At 37.6% G+C, this 25,272-nt stretch overlaps 1 protein-coding gene across 9 annotated transcripts in view; it reads left to right on the forward strand.

Moving 5' to 3' along the window:
- Nucleotides 1–25,272, forward strand: part of TMEM229B (transmembrane protein 229B) — a 51,640-nt gene that overhangs the window by 15,003 nt on the left and 11,365 nt on the right. For 5 of the 9 annotated variants that reach the window (XM_026708624.2, XM_087921690.1, XM_087921689.1 and 2 more), the window contains exon 2: nucleotides 19,857–19,905. The exons of 3 other annotated variants lie outside the window; for them this stretch is intronic. In XM_026708624.2, the coding sequence (XP_026564409.1) occupies nucleotides 19,876–19,905 (30 nt within the window). In that variant the 5' untranslated portion in view covers nucleotides 19,857–19,875. Of the gene's footprint in view, nucleotides 1–5,102; nucleotides 5,172–19,856; nucleotides 19,906–25,272 lie in introns of those variants that run through there. One more of the 9 variants, XM_087921691.1, reaches the window with a different exon arrangement.

Below are 25,272 nucleotides of genomic sequence, written 5' to 3' on the forward strand. Positions count from 1 at the left end.
TGCACAAAGTTGGATTTCTGTTATTTCAGTGTATTTGGGATTGAGTCTGTTATTATCAATACTTTAATTATCATAAATGCTACCTCAATGATAATTCATACAGATGCAATAGAAATGTTGGCATAAATGAAAATACTATTTATCTTGTTTAAAAGAGAAATTATGCTGATCTATGATTGTAATAACAATTTGATTTGATTTGATTTTAAATAAAAATAAGGGAGAGTTGCCATTTGCGTAGATAACAGGATACCTAATCTTGTTACAGTATAAGATTTTACTATGGTTTGATTAATCAAAACAATAATTAAATTTTGGAAAAACACATGACCAAAGTATACAACACTCCCATTCTTCTCTCCATCATATCAGTATGGTGAGTGTCCTCCTCCCAGTTTCCCAACATAATTTTGTTTAATTGCAGCATTGCACTGGGGGGGGCGGGGGAGAGCTAGATCTGAGTAAAGAGCCCTCTTGTAGCTCAGTTGTCTGTTGAATTGAGTGAAGCAAGTTTTCATCAGGTACCCTCAAGAACCATAAAAAGAAAAATTAGATGCCTGCTATTATTGTTAAATTAAAACCTGAAGAACACAGACACTTTGGCAGCTGAACTGGAACATGAATAATTCATCTTCCACAAACTGTGTCTCCCATGACTTTAGCTACTGAAATACAGGCGGATTTATTTCCTAAGCCTTAGGGATTAAAGCTGTACAGGCTCCGATCACCATATAGATTCAGCAGCTGCTACGATTGTGATTTAAGAGATTGAAGGATGAGCCCTCAATTGTCAACTTAATGGTGGTAGACAAAGAAGTTTGGCAACAAGGAAAACCATTAAAATTGGTTCACCTCTAGATGAGTCATGTGGAGAGGTGGTTTCAGAGGTGGTATTCAGCAGGTTCTGACCAGTTCTGGAGAACTGGTAGTGGAAATTTTGAGTAGTTTGGAGAACCAGCAAATACCATCTCTGACTGGAGATTTTACAGTATCCTTCCCCTGCCATGCCCACCAAGCCACGCCCACAGAACCAGTAGGAAAAATTTTTTTAAATCAGCATTGGGTGGTTTGGCTGGTTGCACCAGGAAGTGTGGCTGGTTTGGGAGGGCAGCAACTGGAAAATTGTCCTGTAGTTGTGCCAAGGAGCTCTTCTTGGGGGCCTAGAAGAGAACAGCACATTGTTTTTAGCAAGGCTTTGGCAGTGTAAAAAATAAGGTATTGATTCTGTCCAAGCCTTCATCTCAAGAAGCATAACTGCTTAAGTATTGCTCAGCAAAATGAAAATATGCTAGTCAGAGTTACTTGTTTTGTGAGATGGGCAAGTATATAAATTTGAAAAATAAATTAAAACATTCATATGAATTATGTGGGGTTACTTACATGAGAAGCATGAAAAGCTGCCCATATCTTGATTGGCAACTGAGGATTTCAGAGATAATTTCTCTCCCTGTTTCTGTGGGAGATGTTTTAAGGTCAGGAGTGGGCTACATTGGCAGGCCAGCATGACTGGGAAGAAAAAGGGTAAACTGAACTTTGTTCTCCTTTGCTATCTATCCAAGCACCTGTTAAGCAGTATCTCTGCTGAATATTCCTTCTTCCTCCTTCTTTGTTCACTCATTGCCAGCTATTGATTTATAGTGAAGCCTTTGTCCAGATCGTTTGCACAGGTGATAACACTTCTTTCACTTCTCTTCAAACAACAATTTGTATCACAGAAAGTACTCTGTAGAAGAATTCAAAGTAAGTATTTAATCTTAGGATGAGTCAGATATTTAAAAAAAACAATAGATTATTATTGACTACTCAGAAAAATTGCAGTTTGGAGTGATGGGTATCGACTTTGTATTTTTAATTGGAAATCTGAGATCCACAACTAAAATAGACACAATAAAGATCCCCTTCCCTTCCCTTTCCATTCCATTCCATTCCATTAATTTTCCTTCAATTAATTTTCCTCCAGTTAATTTTCTTTTAGTTAATTTTCTGTGTACCCTAGGCATACTCTATCCAAAAATAATTTCAACAAGATCATCTTTTCTATCGCTGCCAGCTTTTAGACATTGCTCTTATATTCTTGTTACAATAAATGTAAACATTAAACATAATTAAAAAAGAAAAAGACAAATATGAACAAAAATCTAAAAGGAAAAAAGTACAGAAGAGAAGGGGGAAAAAATGAAAGAACAATTGAAAGAAAAAAAGAAGACCAATAGTCCTCGACTTATAATAGTTCATTTAGTAACTATTTGAAGTTACAACGGGACTGAAAAAGTAACATGACCATTTTTCATACTTACGACTGTGGCAACATCCCCATGGTCAGATGATTTATATTCGGATGCTTGACAACTGACTCACATTTATGACGGTTGCAGTGTCCAAAGTCATGTGATCCCCTTTTGTGACCTTCTGATAAGCAAAATCCATGGGGAAACCAGATTAATTTAACAGCCGTGTTACTAATTTAAGAACTGCAGTGATTCACTTAACAAAGGTGGTGAGAAAAGTCATTAAATGGGGCAAAACACACTTAACAAATGTGTCAATTAACAACATCATTTTGGGGCTCAGTTGTGGTCGTAAAATTGAGGACTACTTGTATAGTAAAATAAGAAAAAATATGCAAAAAATGGCTTCTCCCTTCATCACATTTCTTTGTTCCTTCTGTCAAATCTTCAAAATATTAACAAGTCCCCTTTGTAAATCCAATATGGCAAAGTTATCCAAATTGCTCTTTGGGTTTGTTATTTTTATACCCCTTTTAATTATTAAGACATCAGCTGGTTTCATTTGTATATCCAGTGTAACATCTTTTTCCTCATCGTTTTTATAGCCTACTATTTTTAAATATAACTTTAGATCAGTCTCTTGTCTTGTACCTCTTCATAATATCTTTTAAACATAGACAATCTATAATGGCAAACACTCTAAACATTAACATCTGAATCCTTTGTAAAAGGATCCTTCAAAAAATCCTTCAGTGAATAATGGCTGATGAAATCTCAGAAGGTGAATGTTTCTAAATCCTTCTAATTCTTCATAACACTTTGAACAAGAAAAATAAGCAAAGAAAATGTAAAATATATACAAGTTAAGCTATTACACAAATCACAATTCAGGTTGTCTTGGTGCCAAATTGCAGGGAAATTGATAGTCATAAGCAATAATTGGGTTTTGGAATAGCATTCAGTTCATTTGATTGTCCATCTTCTTCATGGGCCTCATTTCTATTTCTATTCAATATTATTTTTGTCCTTAATTTCTTATTTTCTTTATATTCTATATATTTCATTTGAACTGTATTTAGCAGAATATCTGACCTACCTGAACTTAAAAGTATCCTAGGCAGCTTTGTGTGGTTAATTATTTTTCTAATCTAAAAAGTTAGAAAGTATCTCATTTAACAATAATGTACCTGTCAATAGGATTTGATTTCACAAGTGCCATTGTCAACTTCTCAGAGGGAGGCAAACTTGGGAATCATTAACTACTTGGATATCTAGAAAGATCTATATTGCTGGAATTTTGAAAGCCTTCTAAAACAATTCTCCAGATCAACTTATACCTAGGATACTTATATCAGGGTTAGTTTGATTCTCTTTTAACAGAGTTGAGAGGGACCTTGGAAGTCTTCTAGCCTGCTCAAACAGGAGGTCCTCTACCATTCCAGGCAAGTGGCTGTCCAGTCTCTTCTTAAAAGCCTCCAGTAATGGAGCGTCTACAACTTCTGAAGGCAAGAGGTTCCGCTGGTTAATTGTTCTCACTGTTATCTACTTACTCCTTCATTCTAGGTTGCTTCTCTCCTTGATTAGTTTTCGTCCATTGTTTCCTGCCTTGTCTCTAGGCTATGGTATCTCTCTGTAATAGTCCAGTTTTCTCTCCACGACCTGATAGACATTACATTATAGCCACAGGGCAAAGAAAGTTCTACAGGAAATTACCGGTTGTCATTGTAAGGCAATGTTTTTCTTTTCTACAAGGTTGAAATTTAAAACTTTGCCCTATGGAAAGAGAATCTGGCACCTGGATGCTGGCTAATTTTAGTAACCTTGTACCGAATGGAACACCAATAATGAATAAGCTTAAGAGAAACTTTGTGCTAGTTGTTTTTTCTTATCTTTAAGATTTTATCTTAACATTCAGTTAAATAAAAGTTTTAACAATAGGAGGAAAAACCACTTCATGCTTCAAAATGCTCACTCCGGAGTGGAGACTTTTGTGGGGTTTTTTTTTTTTAAATGTGCAACCCTTTTAAAGGTTACGGTACTTGGTATGCTTTCCTTTTCAAATACTGGAGCTTTTGTAGCTGATTACTTCTTTTTGGTGTAGCCAACTCTCATGATTCAATCTTGCAGAGAAATTATCAAGCTTTACTCATGCTGGGAGCGAGGAGGACAAGATTTGGATCAGTTACTTTAGAAATATTTTAAGTATGATACAGTGGGGAACAAAGAATTTGGTATTTGCCAAATGTTTAATATTTATCTGAGAAAATAACTCAAATATAGTTTCTTGAGCATTGCGTAGTAGTTCAATCATATAAGCTGTCCTAGCAAATAAAGGTAGCCTCAACTTACAAACCTTTGTTTACTGACCATTTAAAGTTACCTATGACCGATCCTCACACTTACGATTGTCACAGAGTATCTATGGTCATTTGATCAAAATTTGGACTCTTGGTAACTGGCATGTATTTACAATGCTGCAGCATCGCGAAGTCATATGTTCACCATTTATGACCATCTTAGCCATCTTCTGACAAAGACAATGGGACAGCCACATGATTCACTTAAAGAATGTGTCAAAAAAGGTTGTAAATCAGGTGCAATTCACTTAATGATGGCATTGCTACCTGATGGAAGTTCTGGTCTCAATTGTAGTTGTACGTTGTGGAATACCTGTACAAAGCTTTTTAGACATATTTTTTATAAAAATGAATTGAGAATTGGGGTTAATTCTCTGCACAATGAATAATATGGTGTTCTTTAAAATGTTTTGCAAGAAGAAAATGCTCCTCTTGTTGAAACTGCTGAATGTAAATATGTACTGAACTGACATAAAAGTACCAAGATATTTGGCAGTCTAGTTAGGTACACTAGACACAGTGCAGGCATTCACTCAAGAAAACTGATGAAACTTAAAGGAGAACAATGCAGGTTTTTCTTCTTACTGTAAGTATTTGCAGAAAAATAGCAGTTTGCACTATAAGTAGCTATTACAGGTTAAGAAAAGATAGGGAAAGGGATTTGCAGTTTGTTGAGTGAAACAGTAGAGTTAAAATAGCAAACAACATGGGGTAGTTTTTTTAATTCCTTGGGAAAACTTAAGTGTTATGGCTGAGATTTGAATAGAGTTAACATTAGCTTGTTAGAATTGATAATGTTTTATAGAAGGGGGGAAAATAAATAATTTAACTGTCAAGCTATTCACAACTTCTTAAAAATTTCATGGAGGGTGATGACTACTCCGGTTTCACTGTAAGAGTTTCAAAATCAGAATAGGAAAGCATCACTCTGGAACTGTAGACCAATCATCTTGACATCAGTTTCTGGGGAAACCTGGAAAAAATAATCAAGCAGTGGATTTGTGATCATCCAGAAAGGTGATTAGTGGTAGCAGCATGACCAATTCTGGTCACCACGATACAAAAAAGGTGCTGAGACCTTAGAAACTGTGCAGAAAAGAGCAACCAAGATGATAAAGGGTCTGAAGACTAAACCATATGATGGATGGCTAAGGGAATTAGGTATAACATATCCTAAGGAAGAGAAGGCTTGCAGGTGACATGATAACTGTCTTTTAATACTTGAAGAGCTGTCAAAGGAAGAGGGGATTGATTTGTTCTCCAGAGTACCTGAAGGAAGGACAAGAAGCAATGGTTGGAAGCTAGACAGAGAGATACAACCTGGAATTAAGGAGAAACAGTTGGTCAGTGGAACAGTGGTACAGCTTCCCTCCTGGAGTTGTAGGTGCTTCATTACTGGTGGTTTTCAAGAAAAGATTGGACAACCATTTGCCCAGGATGCGGTAAAGATGCCTACCTTGGGCAGGGGGTTGGATTAGAAGACTTCCAAGGTTCTTTCCAGCCATATAATTCTACGATTCTATGTTCAGAAGAGGCAGGTTTTGGTGTAAACAAAGCCACTGACAAGAGAATTGGCAGTAGTCTAAGCTATTTTTAGGGAATTGCAAAAATAGAGCTCAAAATACATAGAGGGCAGAGAAGTGGTGCCTTCCTTGAAAAGTCAATGAATCTGAAGAAAATAAGAACTGGCAGGAGAACTGAGGAAAATTAAGTAAAAGAAGAAGCTGAACATTCTCCGTATGTAGTCCCCCATCTTTAGCAAATTGTTACTTTGTCTAGGAGAAAAGTGAATAACTACATAGAAACCCAACAGTTTTGCATATGCAGGTAGTCCTCAACTTACATCCATAATTGAGCCCAAAATTTATGTGGCTAGGTGTTAAATGAATTTTGCCCCATTATAAGACTTTGCTTGACACATTTGTGAAGTGAATCACTGCAGTTGTTAAATTAGTAACACAGTTAATTGGTTTTTCCATTGATTTTGCTTGTCAGAAGGTTGCAAGAGGCGATCATGTGACCCCGGGACACTGCAACAGTCATAAATGTGAGTCAGTTGCCAAGCATCTGAATGTAAGTCATGTGACTGAGGAGATGCTACGATGGTCATAAGTCATGGAAAAACCATCATGTCACTTTTTTCAGTGCTGTTGTAACCTTGAACGGTTACTGAGTGAACTATTGTAAATCAAGGACTTCCTGTATTTCTCTCGTCAAATAACTGATCTCCAAGATCTTTCTTAAATCTTCAAGGAAATAGATTTGTAAAGGTGCTAATATTGTGATTAAATCAGCAGAGTTGAAGACTCTTAAATCCTTAGTATGCTTGGAAAGGGAATTGGCTAAGGGTGTCAGGAGGTGCTTAACTAAATGGGTTGGTGCATCTGGGAAAGTAAGAGAGGAAATGGAAGCCCTGAAAAAAACTGGACCTAGAAATGTGGATTGGCCCCAAAGAAAACATAGTGGACTATGGCAGATGAACAGTGTGACAGAAAATCATTATTAGAATCACATTATTAGAATCACAAAGTCTATTGATTGATTGCATATGTGCCATGAAGTCATTGTCTCTCAGCGACAAGATCATCTCCCTGATGATCTGTTCCGGCACCACGATGAGGGATGTCCAACAGGGGATAAAGGAAGAAAATTACAGCGTAAGCATCTATATCTTTTTGTTTTCTATGATTGGGAATGTTTAGATGGATATTTTAATGGCGCATTCAATTTCCCCTTCATTTTGCCATGTGCCATCCGTTTAGTAATGGACAGTTTATGGCTTCATCTCCCTTCGGTCTTGTGCATCAGGAACAAAAATGGCAGGTTAATATTAGGTTGCAAAAGATAATGAGCAGGAGGAGTAAAAAAGAACAACTCTTGGTTGGAACAGAACAGCTGAAAACTGTCACTTTGGATTTTAACAGCATATATTAGAACACAATTAGAAATGATCAGTGGGTGATTCTCAGTTTCCGAGAGAATATAGAGCCACTTTTTCACTTTCAAAGAATAAATATCTGTCCCCTCTTCCCTCCCCCACTTTTTTTCTTATTTTTTCTCTGAAATATTGTTTTCTTCTGTAAAGACTTGCTGGCACTTCTGCTGTCTTTGCAAATGCACTGAGATGGAAATTTAACACCAGGGTTGGCTAAGGACCTTGATAAAACTGTGGAGAGTACTTCCAGACAACTAGTTCAAATATCTTGTCACCAAGTATCTTACAGATGAGTTGATGAGTCCTGAGGCTTCAGTCAGTTCTGTTGTAAGCAAACTAGCACCAATGACCTGCCCATGCTTGGTGCTGCAGCGAATGCGAGTGGGGTGTTACTCCTGTGAAGAAGCAGCAATACCCCAAAATACTCTTTTACATTATTTCTGAGAAAGCAAACAAGAAAGGCATCAAGTTGCTTGATCCACCCTGAAGTAGGAGTGCTGGTTGTAAATCACTCTGTATTAGGAAGATTACATTCCCAAAGAACTAGCCTTTGAGTCCATCCTTTTTTCTTCTTACTGCGCTTTATATCAATGTAACATTTTTATCCATGAAAATTAATGGCCCAGTAAAAGGAGGTGTATGGGGAAATCCACAGTGGTGTAAAGATCTTGGAATTATATTTTCATAGGTTAATTTTACTGCTGGAATGAAACAAGATAAAGGTAAAGGTTCCCCTCACACATACGTACTAGTCGTTTCTGGCTCTAGGGGGCGGTGCTAATTTCCGTTACAAAGCCGAAGAGCCAGCACTGTCTGAAGACGTCTCCGTGGCCATGTGGCTGGCATGACTAAACACCGAAGGTGCACGGAACTCTGTTACCTTCCCACCAAAGTGGCCCCTATTTTTCTACTTGCATTTTTACATGCTTTTGAACTGCTAGGTTGGCAGAAGCTTGGGCAAGTAACGGGAGCTCACTCCATTAAGCAGCGCTACAGATTCAAACCACTGAACTGCCGACCTTTCTGATTGACAAGCTCAGCATCTTAGCCACTGAGCCACCGCGTCCCTATGAATGAAACATATGGACCCATATAATTATTTCAGATGTGGAAACTTACTTTGAGTAGGGTTCATTCCTATGCATGACACAAGAAAATTGTCCCCTTTTTGTTCCCCACATAAATGGCTGACTTATGGAATAGCTGAAACTCTAGGAATATAACTGAACCAAGTATGACTTCACACAGTTTTGAGGGAGAATATGAAGTCCACGTCTATCTATATACGAGAAGAAGAGGGCACAGAAGGTTTACTACTTACAAAGGGAAAATGTTGGGAGGTGATCCATGTCTCTAAATCAGGAAGGCAGATGTTCTGTTTTTTATTGGCCCATCTGCTTTCTTTTACTTCTGTTTGGTGATATATCAAGAAAAATAACAATCACAGGCAACCTTCTCATATGCTCATGTGTTTAGGTCAGGCTTGTCCAACCCACGGCCCACGGGCCGCATGCGGCCCAGGTCGCCTCGTAATGCGGCCCAGTGCCCACCCCAACCATCGTGCCACAGCCAGCGAGAAGGAGGAGGAGAGGCAGGCGCGAGGCGGGGGAAGAAGCGGCGGCAGGGGCAGAAGCGGCGGCGGTGGCGGGGAAGAAGCGGCGGCGGGGGCAGAAGCAGCAGCGGGGCAGAAGCGGTGGTGGCGGTGGGGGCAGAAGCCTTCCCCGCCGCTGCTTCTGCCCCGCCGCTGCTGCTGCTGCTTCTGCCTTCCAGTCCTGCCTCATCCAGCCGGGCTATTTGCAGGAGGAGAGGTAGGCGTGAGGCAGGCGAGCTTTCTCCCCCCAAAATGTGGCGAAAAATAAACTGTGATAAAAAACTGTGATAAAAAAAACGTGATAAAAAATAAATAATTTTAATAAATAATTAATAATAATAAAAACATCTCACTAACTTTATTTCAAAATAAATTTAATATGTTAACTATGTTTTCTATGGTTTTTGGGGATGATCGGGTATCGTTACTGTTATTTTATTTTATGTGCGGCCCAAACCAAATTTTCATCTTCTAATGTGGCCCAGGGAAGGTGAAAGGTTGGACACCCCTGGTTTAGGTACTGACAGGACAGAGAGGGATAGGGATACCACAAGTAAGTTGTAAGATGGCAAGTCCATAGATAAGAAAATCTTGGGTAGAATCAAAATATCAAAATGTGAATTGTTACTTTTAACTTTGTGGACATTTAGACTGCCCTTATTCTAAACTGGCTGATGTTTGTTATATACCTTCAGAGTATAGAAGGTTACTAGTGATGGGATTCAATTTTTTTTACTACCAGTTCTATGGGTGTGGCTTGGTGGGTGTAGCTCGGTGGGCATGGCAGCGGAAGGATACTGCAAAATCCCATTCCCTTCCCACCCTACTTCCAGTTCCGTTCTCCTGTGCAGGACAACAAAAGAAGACCAAGCTGATCAGCTGGGACTCAGGAGGCAGAGAATAGATGGGAGCAGGGCCAGTCAGAGGTGGTATGTGCTGGATCTCTGAACTACTCAAAATTTGTGCTACCGGTTCTCCAGAACTGGTCAGAACCTGCTGAATACCACCTCTGAATGCTACCCGAGAACCCAATTTCTCTCTTTGATTTCTGTTACTGAATTGACTCAGTGTTGGGGTGTGTGAGGATTAAAGCTTGCAAGGCTGTGAAAAGAGATTAGAAACAATGGTTAGCGAAGAAGAGTCCAGGTGACCTTCACATCAAAGGTAGAGAAATGAGAAGGAAAAATCTCCACCTAAGGGCACAAGATGTGTAAATGGAGATCCTAATTCAGGGGTGTCAAACTCTATATCATTGAGGGACACATCAGGGTTGTTTTTGACCTTGGGAGCTGGGGTGAGCATGGCCAGCTTGATGTCACTCATGTTGGGGGCATCTGTGGTGGCCCAAGCGCTATGCCAGCGAAAACAGACTCCTGAGCTCTGTTTTTGGCTGCTACAGTCTCTTGCAACCCTCTGCCAGTGAAAACGGAGCTCGGGAGGACCGCACATGGTCCTTCTGAGTTCTTTTTTTTGCTGGCAGAAGCACCGAAGGCCAATTCTTCACTGTTTCCAGGGCGGCCCTGCAGGCCAGATCTAAGTATCTCGTGGGCCAAATCTCACCCCTGGGCCTTGAGTTTGACACCCCTGTCCTAATTGTTTGATTCTTCAGTGGATGGCCTTTATTATTAGGGCTCATCCTATCTGCAACAGAAGCAACTTATCTATCCCAACTATATCCTTAGGTCTTTGCTGCTATATTCGAAGAGGTTTCAGCTTCTAGATAAAAATTTACAGGTGAATCTGTCCTGTCCCACTCACACACACAACCATGATTTAATGGATTTATTAATATTCCCCAGCAGTTCCATTCATCAAAAACTCAGAACTGTCCCAATTAAGTCCAGCCAAGAGCAGACCAACGGCCAATGAGTCCACAAGGTGCTTGAAAGTTTCCCAGACAATATAAACCCACCAGGCAAAATTAAATTTACAACACAAGAGGGTTCACAAGGCAAGAAAAGTCCAGAGATCACAAGGCACAACCCGAGGTGTCAGTTCAAAGCAAGGATCATGAAACACACAGCTAGGAAATGAACACATTGTTCCCAGCATTGCCTCCATGTTTCTGCTGTGCTAAATAGCCAGCTTCTGGTGCAGCCCGTTAAGAATAATCACAAGTAATCAGATTGACCTGATATGCTGCCTTTTCTATGCCCTACATGTTCTTGGATCAGGTGCATAAGGCAGTTCCTTATCACTGCCTGGGCTATGTGCTTTCCTTACCTGAAGCCTCAGGGCTGTCTTGTTGCAGCTGTGCTTCAGCTAAATCCCTCTCAGATGGCTGCTCAGAGCCATTGACCAACTCCCTGATATGCTGGGAACTGGTTCATCCTCCTCCAAGCTGACATCTGGAGAGGTATCTGAAGAAATGTCCTGGGGAGTCATCACACTATGTCTGTTAGGATATGGCATTAGTTCAAACATAGGTTAGATTTAGTCAGTACTATATTTTTGTGACTTGTAGAATTGGGTTTGTTTGAAAACATATTCCTGAACGTTCAATGCATCATCAGAAATCTTGCATCTATTATATTATTTGCACATTTATATAACGGTATTCAGAGGGATATGGATTACAAGAGGAAAAAGGTTAGATACAAAAAGGGGCCTCTAAATGTGCTAGAAGTGTATTTTCACTTCTGGCCTAGCTGTCCCAGCTTGGGTATTGATGGCTGAATCATTGGTAACTCTGACCTTGAGTTACTGATTATAAACATCAAGGCTATTTCTAAAAGAGCCCATGGCGGCACAGTGGTTAGAATGCAAGTTTGTATCCACATCCTGGAGTTCAATCCTAATGGGGCTCAGGATTGATACAAGCCTTCCATCCTTCCAAGATCAGTAAAATGAAGACCCAGATCATTGGAGACAATAAGTTGACATGGTAAACCACCCAGAGAGTGCTGTAAAGCAGTATGGTGTAGTATATAAGTCAAGGGTCTTCAAACTTGACAAGTTTAAGACTTGTGGATTTCAACTCCCACAATTCCTATGCTAACATAACTGGAAGAGGAATTCTGGGAGTTGAAGTCCACAATCTTAAAGCTGTCAAGTTTGAAGACCCCTGGTCTAAGTGCTATTGCTAATAAGCCCTGAGTCATTCATGACTTGATTGTAGATGAGCAGATGGACCTGGTATATATCAGGTTTCATCTAGACCTGGTTGGGTGATGGTAATGATGTTATCCACCTGGAGATTATCCTCCAGTGGGTTTTAGATCATTTAGCAACCTCAATTCCAAGGCCAAGGGGGAGAGAGAATAACGATTTTGAAAGACACCTTACTATTACGGCCTTGTCTGAATTTTGAGTTAGAGGCTGACGATATAGACCTGAGACAGGAACAGCTTGAAGACAATCAGACACCAGCAGCCACTGGAAGAGACATTGACCCTGAGAAATTTGATTCCAGTAATGAGGGACCTGATCCTCTGGCAGGGCATCCTAGCCCAAACCATCAGCTATGAAGGGCTGAGAAAAGGTATTCAGCATGCTTTTCTGAAAAGATGGGGAAGCAATACATTTTAATAGGCAATACCAGCATCTGGAAGTACTTAGAGAAATCTTTGGGTCTTTGTTCCACCACTGGAAACAACTCTCTAAGTTCAGGTCTGTGTTTCTGTCTTTCTCTTGCTTCTCGCCTTGCATCTGGACTTTCAACTTGACATTTGGGCAGGCTTGTGGAGTTCTGTAATGCTTGAACCTTGGACATGTGTAAGCAATCTCCTATTCCGCTTTTCTCCTGCAGATGACTCAGATGTCAAAGCAAATCATAGTGCTCTGGTTCACTATTCATTTGATTATCAACTGTTATCAGAAAGTTTATAGCTAGTAATAAAGCCAAACTTGGAACTGCCTAACTATCTGTTTTGAGTTGATTGATAGAGTACACTGATATAGACCAAACTGGCCCTGAGATGACAGAGTGTGCCTGTGTATTAAATTGGGCTGATGTGGTAAACTGGGAATCCTTCTTGAACATATTCCAACCTGCTTCCTGATAAGGTCCCTATCTAAATTATTGGACCAGATTGTTGGAATTCTTTTTTTGTCCTGCTGTTGAGTGACTTGTCCTCATGACTAGGATCTAAGAAGTATCAGAAGTTCATGGCCTCCATGGAAATAATAGTGCTTCTCTCAAATGGTCTTGGATTCAACCCTTTGCTGGGGTCATTTTGATCCAGAGGAGACAGATCACTACACCTTAACAAGTCTCCATGAGATGATTTAATTGGATAGACAGATTTGCTTCTGATAAAACACTTCATAATGTACCCCATGTTACACTCATAAGACTTTATATATATTGTAAGCCTTATGAGTAACTCATAAGTGTAATTGATTTAGGCCCAGAAATTGGTTGGCAGGCAGTACATTGACTTCAGGAGAGGTTTTATCTCTCAATGATGAGATTGAACCATGATTACTGTCACCATAGCATTCTGGACCAGTTGTAGATTCTTAGTCAAGCTCAAAAGTCTCCCTAATGTAGAGCACACAAAAGTAATTCTGTCTGATGACGATTATAACAATCACCGGAACACTAGCAAACCAGGGCAAGACCTCCCTGACTGATGTTTCTACTACTACTTTTTAAGCCATTGCTGTGAATCCAGGAGGATCCCCAATTTCTTCCAAGGGAATACAACCCCAATGGAGTGGTTATGTCTGGATGTTTATTGAAGGAACTACCGGTAGGTCTTAAGAGTCTGTAGAGATTCTCAGTCATCCAGGTCATGCTCTTCAAGGAGGATAAACCCTTCCATTCCCCACTATCCTGTCAGAGCTGAAGAAACTTCTTGGATGAGAAGTGAAACGACTTCACAGAAAAAAACAAAAAAAAAAAAGTCCAGTTGCCTCCTGAAAAAGCATGTTTAGGTCTTAAGAGAGATTTAGTGGGAGTAGTAAGCAGCTTTACTCTCTCCTTAAGTATGCATACCCTGCCTAGCTGCCTGGAAGACATGGATTTAAACTACAAGACAAACCACCCAGATCAAGGGTCTCCAACCTTAGCAATTTTAAACCTGGCGGGCTTCCCTTGGCTGGGGAATTCTGGGAGTTGAAGTCCACCAGGCTTAAAGTTGCCAAGGTTGGAGGGAGGTTACATACACTTCCAGGATATTCCTGGATCTGGTAATTGCTGCCTAATCATCCACCTCCCCTTTGGGAGAAGCTTATTGAGAAGGTGGTAAGAGTGATGTAAAAGATGTGAATTACATATTGATCATTTCCAGTCCTTCTTCAAGGCTTGAATGGAATAGCCTTAGTTGCTTTGATCAGGTTGATAATTTCTGTCAACCCTGAATGAGTGAGAATAGAAACTAATGCTATTTCCATCCCAAGCCTGGTCCTGAACATGGACTGAAAATGATCAATATAATTCACATCTTCCATATCATACTGATGAGAAGTCTAGCATTCATTTCCAAACTGGATTGAGACTGTCCCATGTTTGGGTTTATATACCTGTTGTGAGCCACTTAGGTTTTATTTCTTTCAATTATTTTTATTACATTTAAAACATTTGCATAGCTGTCCATCTTCAAATCAAACTCTGGGTGGCTCACCAGATGTACAATCCTAAGAGCTGTGCTTCTAATATGGGTGGCCATACAAGTATTGAAATGAATGAATGTGTAATATACAGGGCTGTCTTAATGCATGGGCCTGATGGCCACTTGCCCGTGGGCCCCATAAGCACAGAGGCCCCATATTAATCTCTGTATGTTAACCCTTCAATGCACCTTGTATCACATAAATACAGCAACATATTTATTACATTGTACTGCATTTTTATTAATACTAACATGCAAATATATGTTTAATCTTATTGACCATTTACATTTTTATTCCTGTGAGTAATTGTCATAGGGGCCCCAGTACACTGCTTTGCCCAGGGCTCATAATGCTGTTAAGACAGCCCTAGTAATATATGCATATATTTAATCCAGAAGTGGGGATTTTGTAATCCTCGCATAATTTCATGTGATCCTCAGTTTAATTCCAGCCTTCTGTACATGTTCGAACCTCTAGTGAGTCTTACATATCCTTGTAGCTGGGGTGTCAAAGAAATTGGTGTTTTGATCGTTTCTTTACTCTGACTTCACCCTTGTGGTCCCTGAGGAAATAGGGCAATTGGTAGGAAAAATAGCCCACTCACGGTCTCTTTCACTAAGAGGTGCTTTTCCTTGCTTGCCAAGTACATAAATAATTTGCAGCGTCAAATTATCATCCAAAGATTATTATTGCCTTACCCCAAGGGTTGATGTAATGCATAAAGCTCGGGTAATAGTCAACAACTTAGCAGCTTTTCTGCTAAAAGGGTTTTCTAATTCTGGAAATACCAGAGATTGAACTGGGACCTTTTGCATGCAAAGCATAAGACACTGAGCTATGGTCTTCTTCATTCTTTTAGTTATTATTTTCATTTTAGCAATTCCAAAAATAACAGAAGAGTAATCAGACTTCTATAAACATTTAAAAAATATATCCAATAATCAAATGCAACTGGATTTTGCTGTCTGCTGACTAAAAGCTATATGCGGTTGCATTTTGTTGTCAATATTGGTGTACTCATTTTCTTAGTTTTTAGCTGGCATAAAAAAAAGCAATGAATGCACAGAATATTTTTAATTTTATTATCTAATTTAAATGTGAATTAGCTAATAAACAATGCATAGACAAATAACATTGAGAACACTAATAAACATTTGTTCTGCCCCTAACTTCTAATATATTAATGATTGCTCAGAGGGAAAATGTAAATTTTCAGAATCATATGAACACAGTTTCAAGCAGCATATCTTGATTTCATTAAGTATTTTAATGACAGTGTTTTTAAAGGATTTGATAAATTAATAGATATATAGATAGATAGATAGATAGATAGATAGATAGATAGATAGATAGATAGATAGATAGTCAATCCAGTTTTGAGTTGAAAGTGACTGTGATTTTTTCAACAAACGGAAGAGAATGAGAGGAATCAAGGCAGTTGCTTTACATTTCACTATATGGGACATCTTTATTCTTCTAACATTCATAATTCTGAAGCTAACCCATTCTTACTGTGACATTTCAGCTACTGAAAATGTGAGCCATTTGACAGGACATTCTATTTGAATTTGTTAATAATTTTAAGTATGTTTATAAGATTTTATTCCTTGGATTGTTTCCTTTTATTGTTAGTCATCTTTTGTGCTCACTTGATGAAAAGATGGGATGTAAATTGAATAAATAATAACAACACATGTCCAGAAATGAAATAGACACAAGCTATGATATAGTTCCACCAGTGCAGAAATTCAGATGTCTTCCAAATATTGGTTTTGGCAGCAAAAGTAGTTTAGCTATGGCTAACCTATTTGCTAGGTAATATGCAAAGCCCTTGGAATAAGTTGGAATTGGCTGTGTCCTAAATAAAAAAAGAAAGGCAAAAGCCATTCCACCTACCCATAAAACATTTTAAAGCCAAATCACCCCAGACACAGTAATTCTGCAATTGGAATGTTCAATGTTGTTTTAATAAAATGAAAGGAAAAAGAAACGCTGGATTAGAATTGCAAATATCTAGTTTTTGTTCCATTTTCTATAATTATTATTAAAGTGTAGAAAGCAGTTGCTGTTAGGCTCAGGAGGGAGGAGACTCCCAAGCTTGAAAACTATTCCCTTCCTGCTTTAAGACTAATTCAAATTAGTTTTTTGCACTTTAATTTCCGAAATGTAAGAAGACATTGGAAAACTGCACTGATAATTTCCCCCCTTACTTGTAGTTTGTTCTAAGGAACAACAGAAGGTTCCTGATAATCTACTGAGCATTATTAGTATATATTCTGCCTGCACATAAGAGTTGCATTCAAAGCTCACTGAAATGAATTAAGTAAGTCCAGCAATAGAGCCATTTAAAATTAATTCGGAATAAAGTTGAAAGGCATTGTCTTGGAGTAGGCACAGAGAAGACATCCACCATAACTGATCATCAGTCACTTCAGCCTGGCAATGTAAGTTTAATTAATTCAACATAGCACAATTGTATTTCCTAATATGAATGCAGTTGTATCTATTTCTCCTTATGATATATGGCAAATGCAGAAATAATTTGATTAGGAACATGGCTAAATTAAATCCACTCCAAGGATGTATGTTTCATTTGGAGAGTTACTGGTGTTAAATGTGCCCTACTCTTAAGATGTCATATCACATGTCAGAGAGACAGTCTACAATAAGATTCAAAAGCTAGGATCAAAGTCAAGTTCACATTTCACAAAGCAGTCTACTAAGAGGATTTTCTCTTGTTACTTTTTATATCTTGTAATTATGAGAGACATAGATGCTACTGAAAAATGATGTGGTCTGCAGTTTCAGAGGATAGGGCCCATCTTTTCTGGACACCATCAATCATGGTTGATGCATGTGGTTTTATTTTTTAAATGGAACTAAATAAGAAATGTATCTGACACACACACACACACACACACACAGAGAGAGAGAGAGAGAGAGAGGGAGGGAGGGAAGGAGGCAGGGAGGTAGATGGTAGATGGATAGGTAGGTAGGTAGGTAGGTAGGTAGTTAGGTAGGTAGATAGATAGATAGATAGATAGATAGATAGATAGATAGATAGATAGATAGATAGATAGATAGATAATCTCTCTCTCTCCGTGTGTGTAGGCCCTGGACTAACATGCATTCAACAAATTGCAACGGTGTCATCAGTTGGGGATAATAATAGCTCAACAAACCTTACTAAATCCTAGTAACTGCTATTGAGCTACTGACCCAAAAGTAAATAGATCCAGCTATGTAATAATTCTTGGTTTGTTCAGAACACCCTGCCTAGATTGATCTCTCTTGTAACCATATTAATGGAGCTCTTTTTGTCCACAATTTTCTAGGATACTCACATTTTGTCAAGGGGAATGTAAAATAAAATTAAGAGAAGAACTGGTAGCAGAGGGAAATAGTTGTTAATGGTTCCCTATTTACAATTATTAGAAAAAAAATTAAAACAGACAAAAGAATGTGTGGTTCTGAACATTGTATGACTGAGTTTCAAATAGAATTCTGTACAAATAATGAACACGCAATTGCTAAAATGCATAAACTTATTAAAAATTGAAATAGAAGAAAAACAAGTGAAAGAACATAAAATAAAATGGGCTAAAGATTTTGGTTATAATACAGGATACAAATGGAGCAGTGGAAAAATATGTGGCTTGAAAAGGATTGAAATTTGCACTGTGCTATAATCTTAAAAAGAATTTTTATAAATGGATGCACTGTTGGTATACAGGTAGTCCTCAACATTTAGCAACAGTTCAAAATTATAATTGACCCCACAAAAGAGTAATTAGGAACTAGATTCGAAGTACTCACAGTTGTCTCCCCCCTCCATAGTATGTGACCGAACTTCGGGCATTTAACAACATGGCCACATTTATGGCTGTTTGCAACATCCTGAAGTCATGTGACTGCGTTTTACACCCGTTTTGCCAAAAAACGGCACTTCTTATTTTAGGCTAAACCGCAACCATAGTGTACAAATGGTTTACTTAATGACCATGATGTCCACTTAATGACTGCTGCAGCCACTTTAAGGACACCACGTTCACTTAATCTTTGCCACAAAAAGGGTCGTAAAATTGGCGGTTTTATGACCATTACAACATACAGTCATAATGAGCAGGCTCCATTATGGTCAGACTTTAAGGAGACCCATATATCACCAGAGTATGTTGTGGATGTGTAAAAATGTTAGAAAATTCTGGATTCAAATGCATAAACTACTTCAGAGAATTTCAAAGACTTAACATAAAATTAATCAGAGGTTTTTGGTTTGAGATTGATAGACAAACAGTTGGAAAAAAGTTATGGAATTTTGTTTTTGTGCATGATAACTTAAGCAAGATTATTATATGCACAAAGATGGAAAGATTCGACAGTACTCACAATGGAAGAATGGTTGGTGAAGACAATAAAGTTGCTGAGATGACTAAATCGATTTCTTTGATCAGAGAAAAGACAATTATCTATTTTTATTGTTGAATGGAAACCTCTTACAGACTTTTGCTTGAGTCAGAAAAACTGAAGTTATGTTTCATGGTTTTAATGATTAGAAGGAAAAGTTTGTAGAAAAAAGAGGGGTTGTACCTGGAGTAAGAGGTAATTTTTAATTGTATTTATCAAAGGAAGATTGGAAGCTTCTTCTCTGTAACTTTTTTCTTTTCTAATTTTCTTCTACTTTTCTCTACTTTTGCACACCATTAGCTTTCTCTTTGAGTTCCTTACTTTTCTTTTTCACACTTTGTATTATAGATTTAAATGTATATATATTAAATATAAATAAAAGGTTTTCCCAGTCCACATCTGGAAATTTAATTTAAGACAGTCGTTTGACATTGGAACAATCATCCTACCTGTGGCTGTTTTTAAAAGGTGAGCTTGAAATACCATTAACTATACATGGGAAGAGATCAGTCACATTGGCTCTCTTAGTGTGCTCTGAGCTATGAAAGTCAAAAGGTTGTACTAAACAAGGAACATAAGTGGCCTTTTAAGACATACAGTACAATCCACCGCTTGTGAAAGAGCAATTTTTTGTGCTGGCAGCAGGTTTTAAATTGATCCAGTTCCTTGGTATGTCCTGAATGCTTCCAAGAGGTTTGTTTACAGCTCATTTTGATATGAGCCTTTGGAGAATTATATACTTTTCCCAGAATCTTACTTCACTTTTTAATTTCATTTTTTAGGAATTGTCTGTGGCCAGACATGCCCATGAATGTGGAGGAATCTAGGCAGGTGAGCTATGAATTACTAATGAAACATTTTTTTTAATTTAAGTTTTTATTGGTTTTTAAAAACAAACATAAACAAACAAAACATAAAAACATCAAGCCATCTTCCATATGTATACATACAGTGTGCCGGTTGGTTTACAAATTGTTTTGTGCTTCCATTTCATTGTCTTCAATTACAGTTACATTGCATATAACCTCATATTTTCAATCAAAAATTAAATACCTTAGTATCATTATTAATCAATCATTTGACTATACTTTTATTCATTCATGTTTTACAGGATAATCATAATTTACTTAGTTTGTTTTATAATAGTTTATATTATCATCCCAAATCTATCCTAAAATCATTTTATAGATATAATAAGAAGTACATCTTTATATATTTATTATTTTCTAAAAGTCTACATATTTCATTACTGTATTTTATTGTCTAACCATTGATAGAATAGATCCCAAATTTTATAAAATTGTTTATCTTCTTCTATCTGTCAATCTACTCATTTCAGCACATTCCAGTATTTTCTTAATGATTTCCTCCTGTGATGGTGTTTTCTCATTTTTCCAGTTTTTGGCAAATACAATCCTAGCCGCTGTTAATACATTTACAATCAGATATTTCAAGTCTTTACTATATATTTCAGGTAAAATTCCCAATAAAAATATCTCTGGTTTCAAGTCTATATGTTTTTTTGTCATTTTTTCCAACCACATGTGGATTTTAGTCCAGTATTTTCTAGCGTCCGCACAAGTCCACCACATATGGTAATATGAGCCAGGTGTCTGATGACATTTCCAAGATTTTTTGGATTTATTCTTGAGCATCCTTGCTATTCTTGTCGGGGGGAAATGCCACCTGTAAAACATCTTATACAAATTTTCTTTATATGCTGTTGACATTGTCGTTTTATAATTTTGAGACCACAGTTTTTGCCATTTCTCTAAATCGATCCCATATCCAAAATTATTCCCCCAAGCAATCATAGTTTCTTTAACTTGTTCTTCTTCTAATTTAATTTCTAATAAATATCCATACAATTTTTGTTCTGTCTCACCTTTCTTCTTTCCCAAAAGATGAAAGAGTACAAACTTACACAAACACAGGCAGGCAAGCTGACTCGGACTTCACAGAGTTAATTCTTTGGAACTGATAATGTCCTTGGCATACCAACACACTCTGCCTGCCAAGTCCAAATTGATAACAAGTAAAAAGCTACTCACAGAGAATTACAAGGCAGACCACAAGAATCATTCACAACGAAAAACCTGAAGTAAGATTAAACTTTGTCCTGTACAAAGTTTCAGCCGACAACACACCCACTTTTATCCCCTGTGGGGTGTGGCTCAATGACACAGCTCACTCTCTGACCCACCCACGCCTCCTACGTTGCTGCTCACGTTTCTCCCTATGACGCTGCTTAGGATCAAGCCAACATTCTTCCTCTTGACTCCCTGTCAGGGGCTGCTCCGATATGCCTTCCTCCTGATAAATCTCAGGCTGTTCCTCTCGGTTGTCTGATGAAACCTGAGGCATTATCAGGGAGGAAGGCATTGCCAGAGAGGAAGGTCCTGGGGAGGAAGGCATTCCTAGTTCCTCCTCCTCATCTTCCGAGTTCTTTTCCTCTAACAGCACAGGCTCAGGAATCGGAGCCACAACAATTTTTAAATCACCTTTTCATCAGTACCTGTCAAAATCTTATCTAAATCAGTCAATTTATCATAGAAACCTTCCATTTTAGAATCTTTATCATACCTTGAAGTTATTTGCACATATGAAAACCAATTCATCTTGATACCTTGTTCCTCTAGTTTTTGTATAGATTTGAGTTCAACCTTTTCATTCAATATTTCACCATATCTAACTGTTTGTTTCTTTTTATATATTATAAAATAAGAAAATGCTTCAATAGTCAATAGCCAGACTGGAATTTTCAAATAACATTGTCTTTTAATCTTCTCCCAGTTTAACCACAGAGACTCCCGTATATAATGTCTTCTAAAGTACCCCTGTGTTTTAGTTCCTTTATACCATAAAAAAGCATGCCACCCCAACAACAAATCATGTCCTTCTAATGTCAACAATCTAGTATTTCTTCGTGTTATCCATTCCTTAACCCACATCAGATTTGTAGCTTGATAATACAACTCCCAGTTAGGCAAACCAAATCCTCCTCTAATTTTAGCATCTTGCAAAAGTTTTAACTTTATTCTCGCTTTCTTACCTTGCCATATATATTTCAACACAATTTTATTTAAATCTTCAGAGTAATCTTTTCCAAGCCTAACTGGAATTGTTTGAAACAAATATAAAATTCTGGGTAATATATTCATCTTGATTGTTGAAATTCTCCCTATTAGTGACCTTGTAAATTTTCCCATTTCACCAGATCTAGCGCTATCTGCTGTTTAAGTTTGATATAATTATTCTCTTTTAATGTACTACATCTTGCTGTCAAATATATCCCCAAGTACTTGATCTTATTCATGACCTGAATTTTCAATAAGTCTGGCAGTTTTTCCTTTTGTCTTAATAGCATATTCTTTGTCAAGATCTTTGTCTTATCTTTATTTATTTTCAAACCAACCACCTTTTCATATGTCTTTATCTTCTCTATCAATTTTGATGCTGTTTCTAGAGGGTCTTCTAAGATGAAAACCAGATCATCTGCAAATGCTTGCAGCTTAAATTCTTCCTTTTTGATTTTCATTCCTTTTATATTCTTTTCATCTCTAATATTTCTGTTTAGCACTTCCAAAGTTAACACAAACAGCAAAGGTGATAGTGGGCACCCTTGTCTTGTTCCTTTTCTTATATTGATATAGTCTGTCAGTTCTCCCTCTATCATTACCTTTGCCGTTTGCTTATAGTATTTAGCTTCTATTGCTTGAATAAATTTTCTAGCAAAGCCCATCTGTTCCAGCAGTAATAACATGAATCGCCAATTCACATTATCAAATGCCTTCTGTGCATCTAGAAATATCAGAGCCATTTGTTTTTCAGGATGTGCCTCGTAGTATTCCAAGGTGTCCAAGATTACTCTCATATTATCTTTAATTTGTCTCTTTGACAGAAATCCAATTTGATCAGGATGAATACAATTATTTAGATATTTTTTAAGTCTTTCTGCCAATATTGAAGCAAAGATTTTATAATCTGCATTTAGTAGAGAAATAGGTCTATAGTTCTTAATTTGTAATGGATGGGCCTCCTCTTTTGGAATAAGTGTAATATAGGCTTCTGACCATGATTTAGGTATCTTCTTCTTTAACATAACTTCTTTCATAACTTCTAGCAATGGAAGATTCAACGATTCTTGTAATGTTTTGTAAAATTCTGCCGGAAGTCCATCTGGGCCTGGTGCCTTTCCATTATTTTGCTTCTTGAGTGCTTCAGTTAACTCCATCATCGTTATATTGCTTTCTAACATTGTTTCAATCTCTTTAGGTATCTGAGGTAAATTAGCATTCTGTAAGTACTGTTTAACTCTTTCCTCATCAATATTCTCTTGCATATGTAGTTTCCCATAGAAGTCTCGAATGATTTCCTTCTTCTCTTTACTACCATAGCAAACTTGGCCTTGGTCATCTATTAATATTTTTCTTGATTCTTTCTCCTTTCTCAATTTGTATGCTAACCATCTACCTGGTTTGTTTGCGTCTTCAAAGTAGTTCTGTTTAGCACCTCTAATTTTCTGTGCTAATTCTTCTTTTTCTATTTGACCCATTTTATGTTTAACTATATCCATTTTTAGCTTGATGTCCTTTTTCTGTGGCATTTTCTGTAACTCTTTTTCAAGTCTTTTATACTCATCCTCTAAGGCCTTAGAGGCTAATCTTTTCATAGTATTTCTTTTCCTTGTATAGTCTATTATCAGGCCTCTAACATATGCCTTCATATGAGAGAGAGAATGATAGGTGAGATATGAAGGTGGAAGAACCCCAACAAATGTGTGTATGTGTGTGTGTATGTGTGAGGAAACAAAGTTGAAATTGGGAAAATAATATTATATATATTGATACATAAATAATCTATTATAATTACAATGAGCATATTAAGATTAGAAGTTGGGACAAAGATTATGTATATTTAATTTTATTATCATTGTCAGCACTCTGTAAAAAATATATTGACCCAGTCAATACGCTGTCCACAAAATAAGTTGGTTGTTAAAGGAAAATTACAAATAAAACATATACAACAAAATGAGATAGACCAATATCACAAGAAATATATGAAATCAAATGTCATTTTTAAAAAATAGGAAAAGAAAATGTAAGCATCATGTTTTACATTTTGAAATACAAATATTCAGTTTTGAAGAAGATAAATTACACAACCTTTCAGATTATGTGGGAAGAGCACGTGGATTAAAAAAGAAAATGCAAGAGGCAACACAATATTCTCAATAGACCACGTGTTGGTAGGCAACTGCCACAAATAGGATTTATCCACCCCACAGTACCAGTAAAGCGAAGAGCGCTCTCCGAACTGGTAGGAAAGTTTTTTGAAACCCACCCTTGATGCCAGCATGAAGAAAGTCCCAAAGGATGAGAAGATCTTCTCTCACATCTCCAGATAAGATATACACTCATTGAAAGAATACCCTACAGCAGAGGTCCATGGACTGACACCAGTCCACAGCATGCCAGGGCTGTGCAAATAAGTTAAACCCCATCCGTGGGATGCAGGTAGCATGCAAAATCATGCCCCCTCCAGTCAGTGGGAAAACCTTTCTCCATGGAATCGGTCCCTGGTGTCCCAAAGGTTGGGGGCCACTGCCTTATAGGAGTAAGCACCCTTCGTAGATGTTGATAGCAGGGCAGAGAAACAGTTTAGTAGAAGAGCTGTTCTGCAAGTGTCTTGGCCCATATGATTTGGCAAACGAATATCTTGGCTACGTTATTTAGCGAAGATATTTGTCTGCCAATACAAAGAAATTGATCTTTATCTTAAAGTACATAGTGATAGTGTTTCTGTAGTGTTAATATTAATTAGTTTTAGTATGGCCATTTCTTCACTGACTCTTTTCTGAAATGCACTCCAGTAGTTTTGATTAACAAGAAAGTTCTGGGTTTAACTGTCTAAATGCTAGATTTTCCCATACATTTTGTCTTTTTTGTGTCTCTTACAATCTGTCAGCCTCCCAAGTAAACCATACAGGAAACATGACCAGATGATTTAATTCCACTTTATTGAAAGGCCACATGAACAGCAACTTTCAAGTTTGAAAGTATAGTCCTCCCTCTATTTCTTTTACTGCTTGATAAGTTAGAGTGCATCCTTTCTAAGTTTCTTTTTCTGTGCATTACAACGTTGTGGGCCTCTCTTACTTTTATTTTCATTAGTTGTTTATTTATAAAATACATT

The sequence above is a fragment of the Pseudonaja textilis genome, chromosome 1, assembly GCF_049901715.1.
Source record: "Pseudonaja textilis isolate UNSWEBS1 chromosome 1, rPseTex1.2, whole genome shotgun sequence".
Taxonomy (NCBI): domain Eukaryota; kingdom Metazoa; phylum Chordata; class Lepidosauria; order Squamata; family Elapidae; genus Pseudonaja; species Pseudonaja textilis.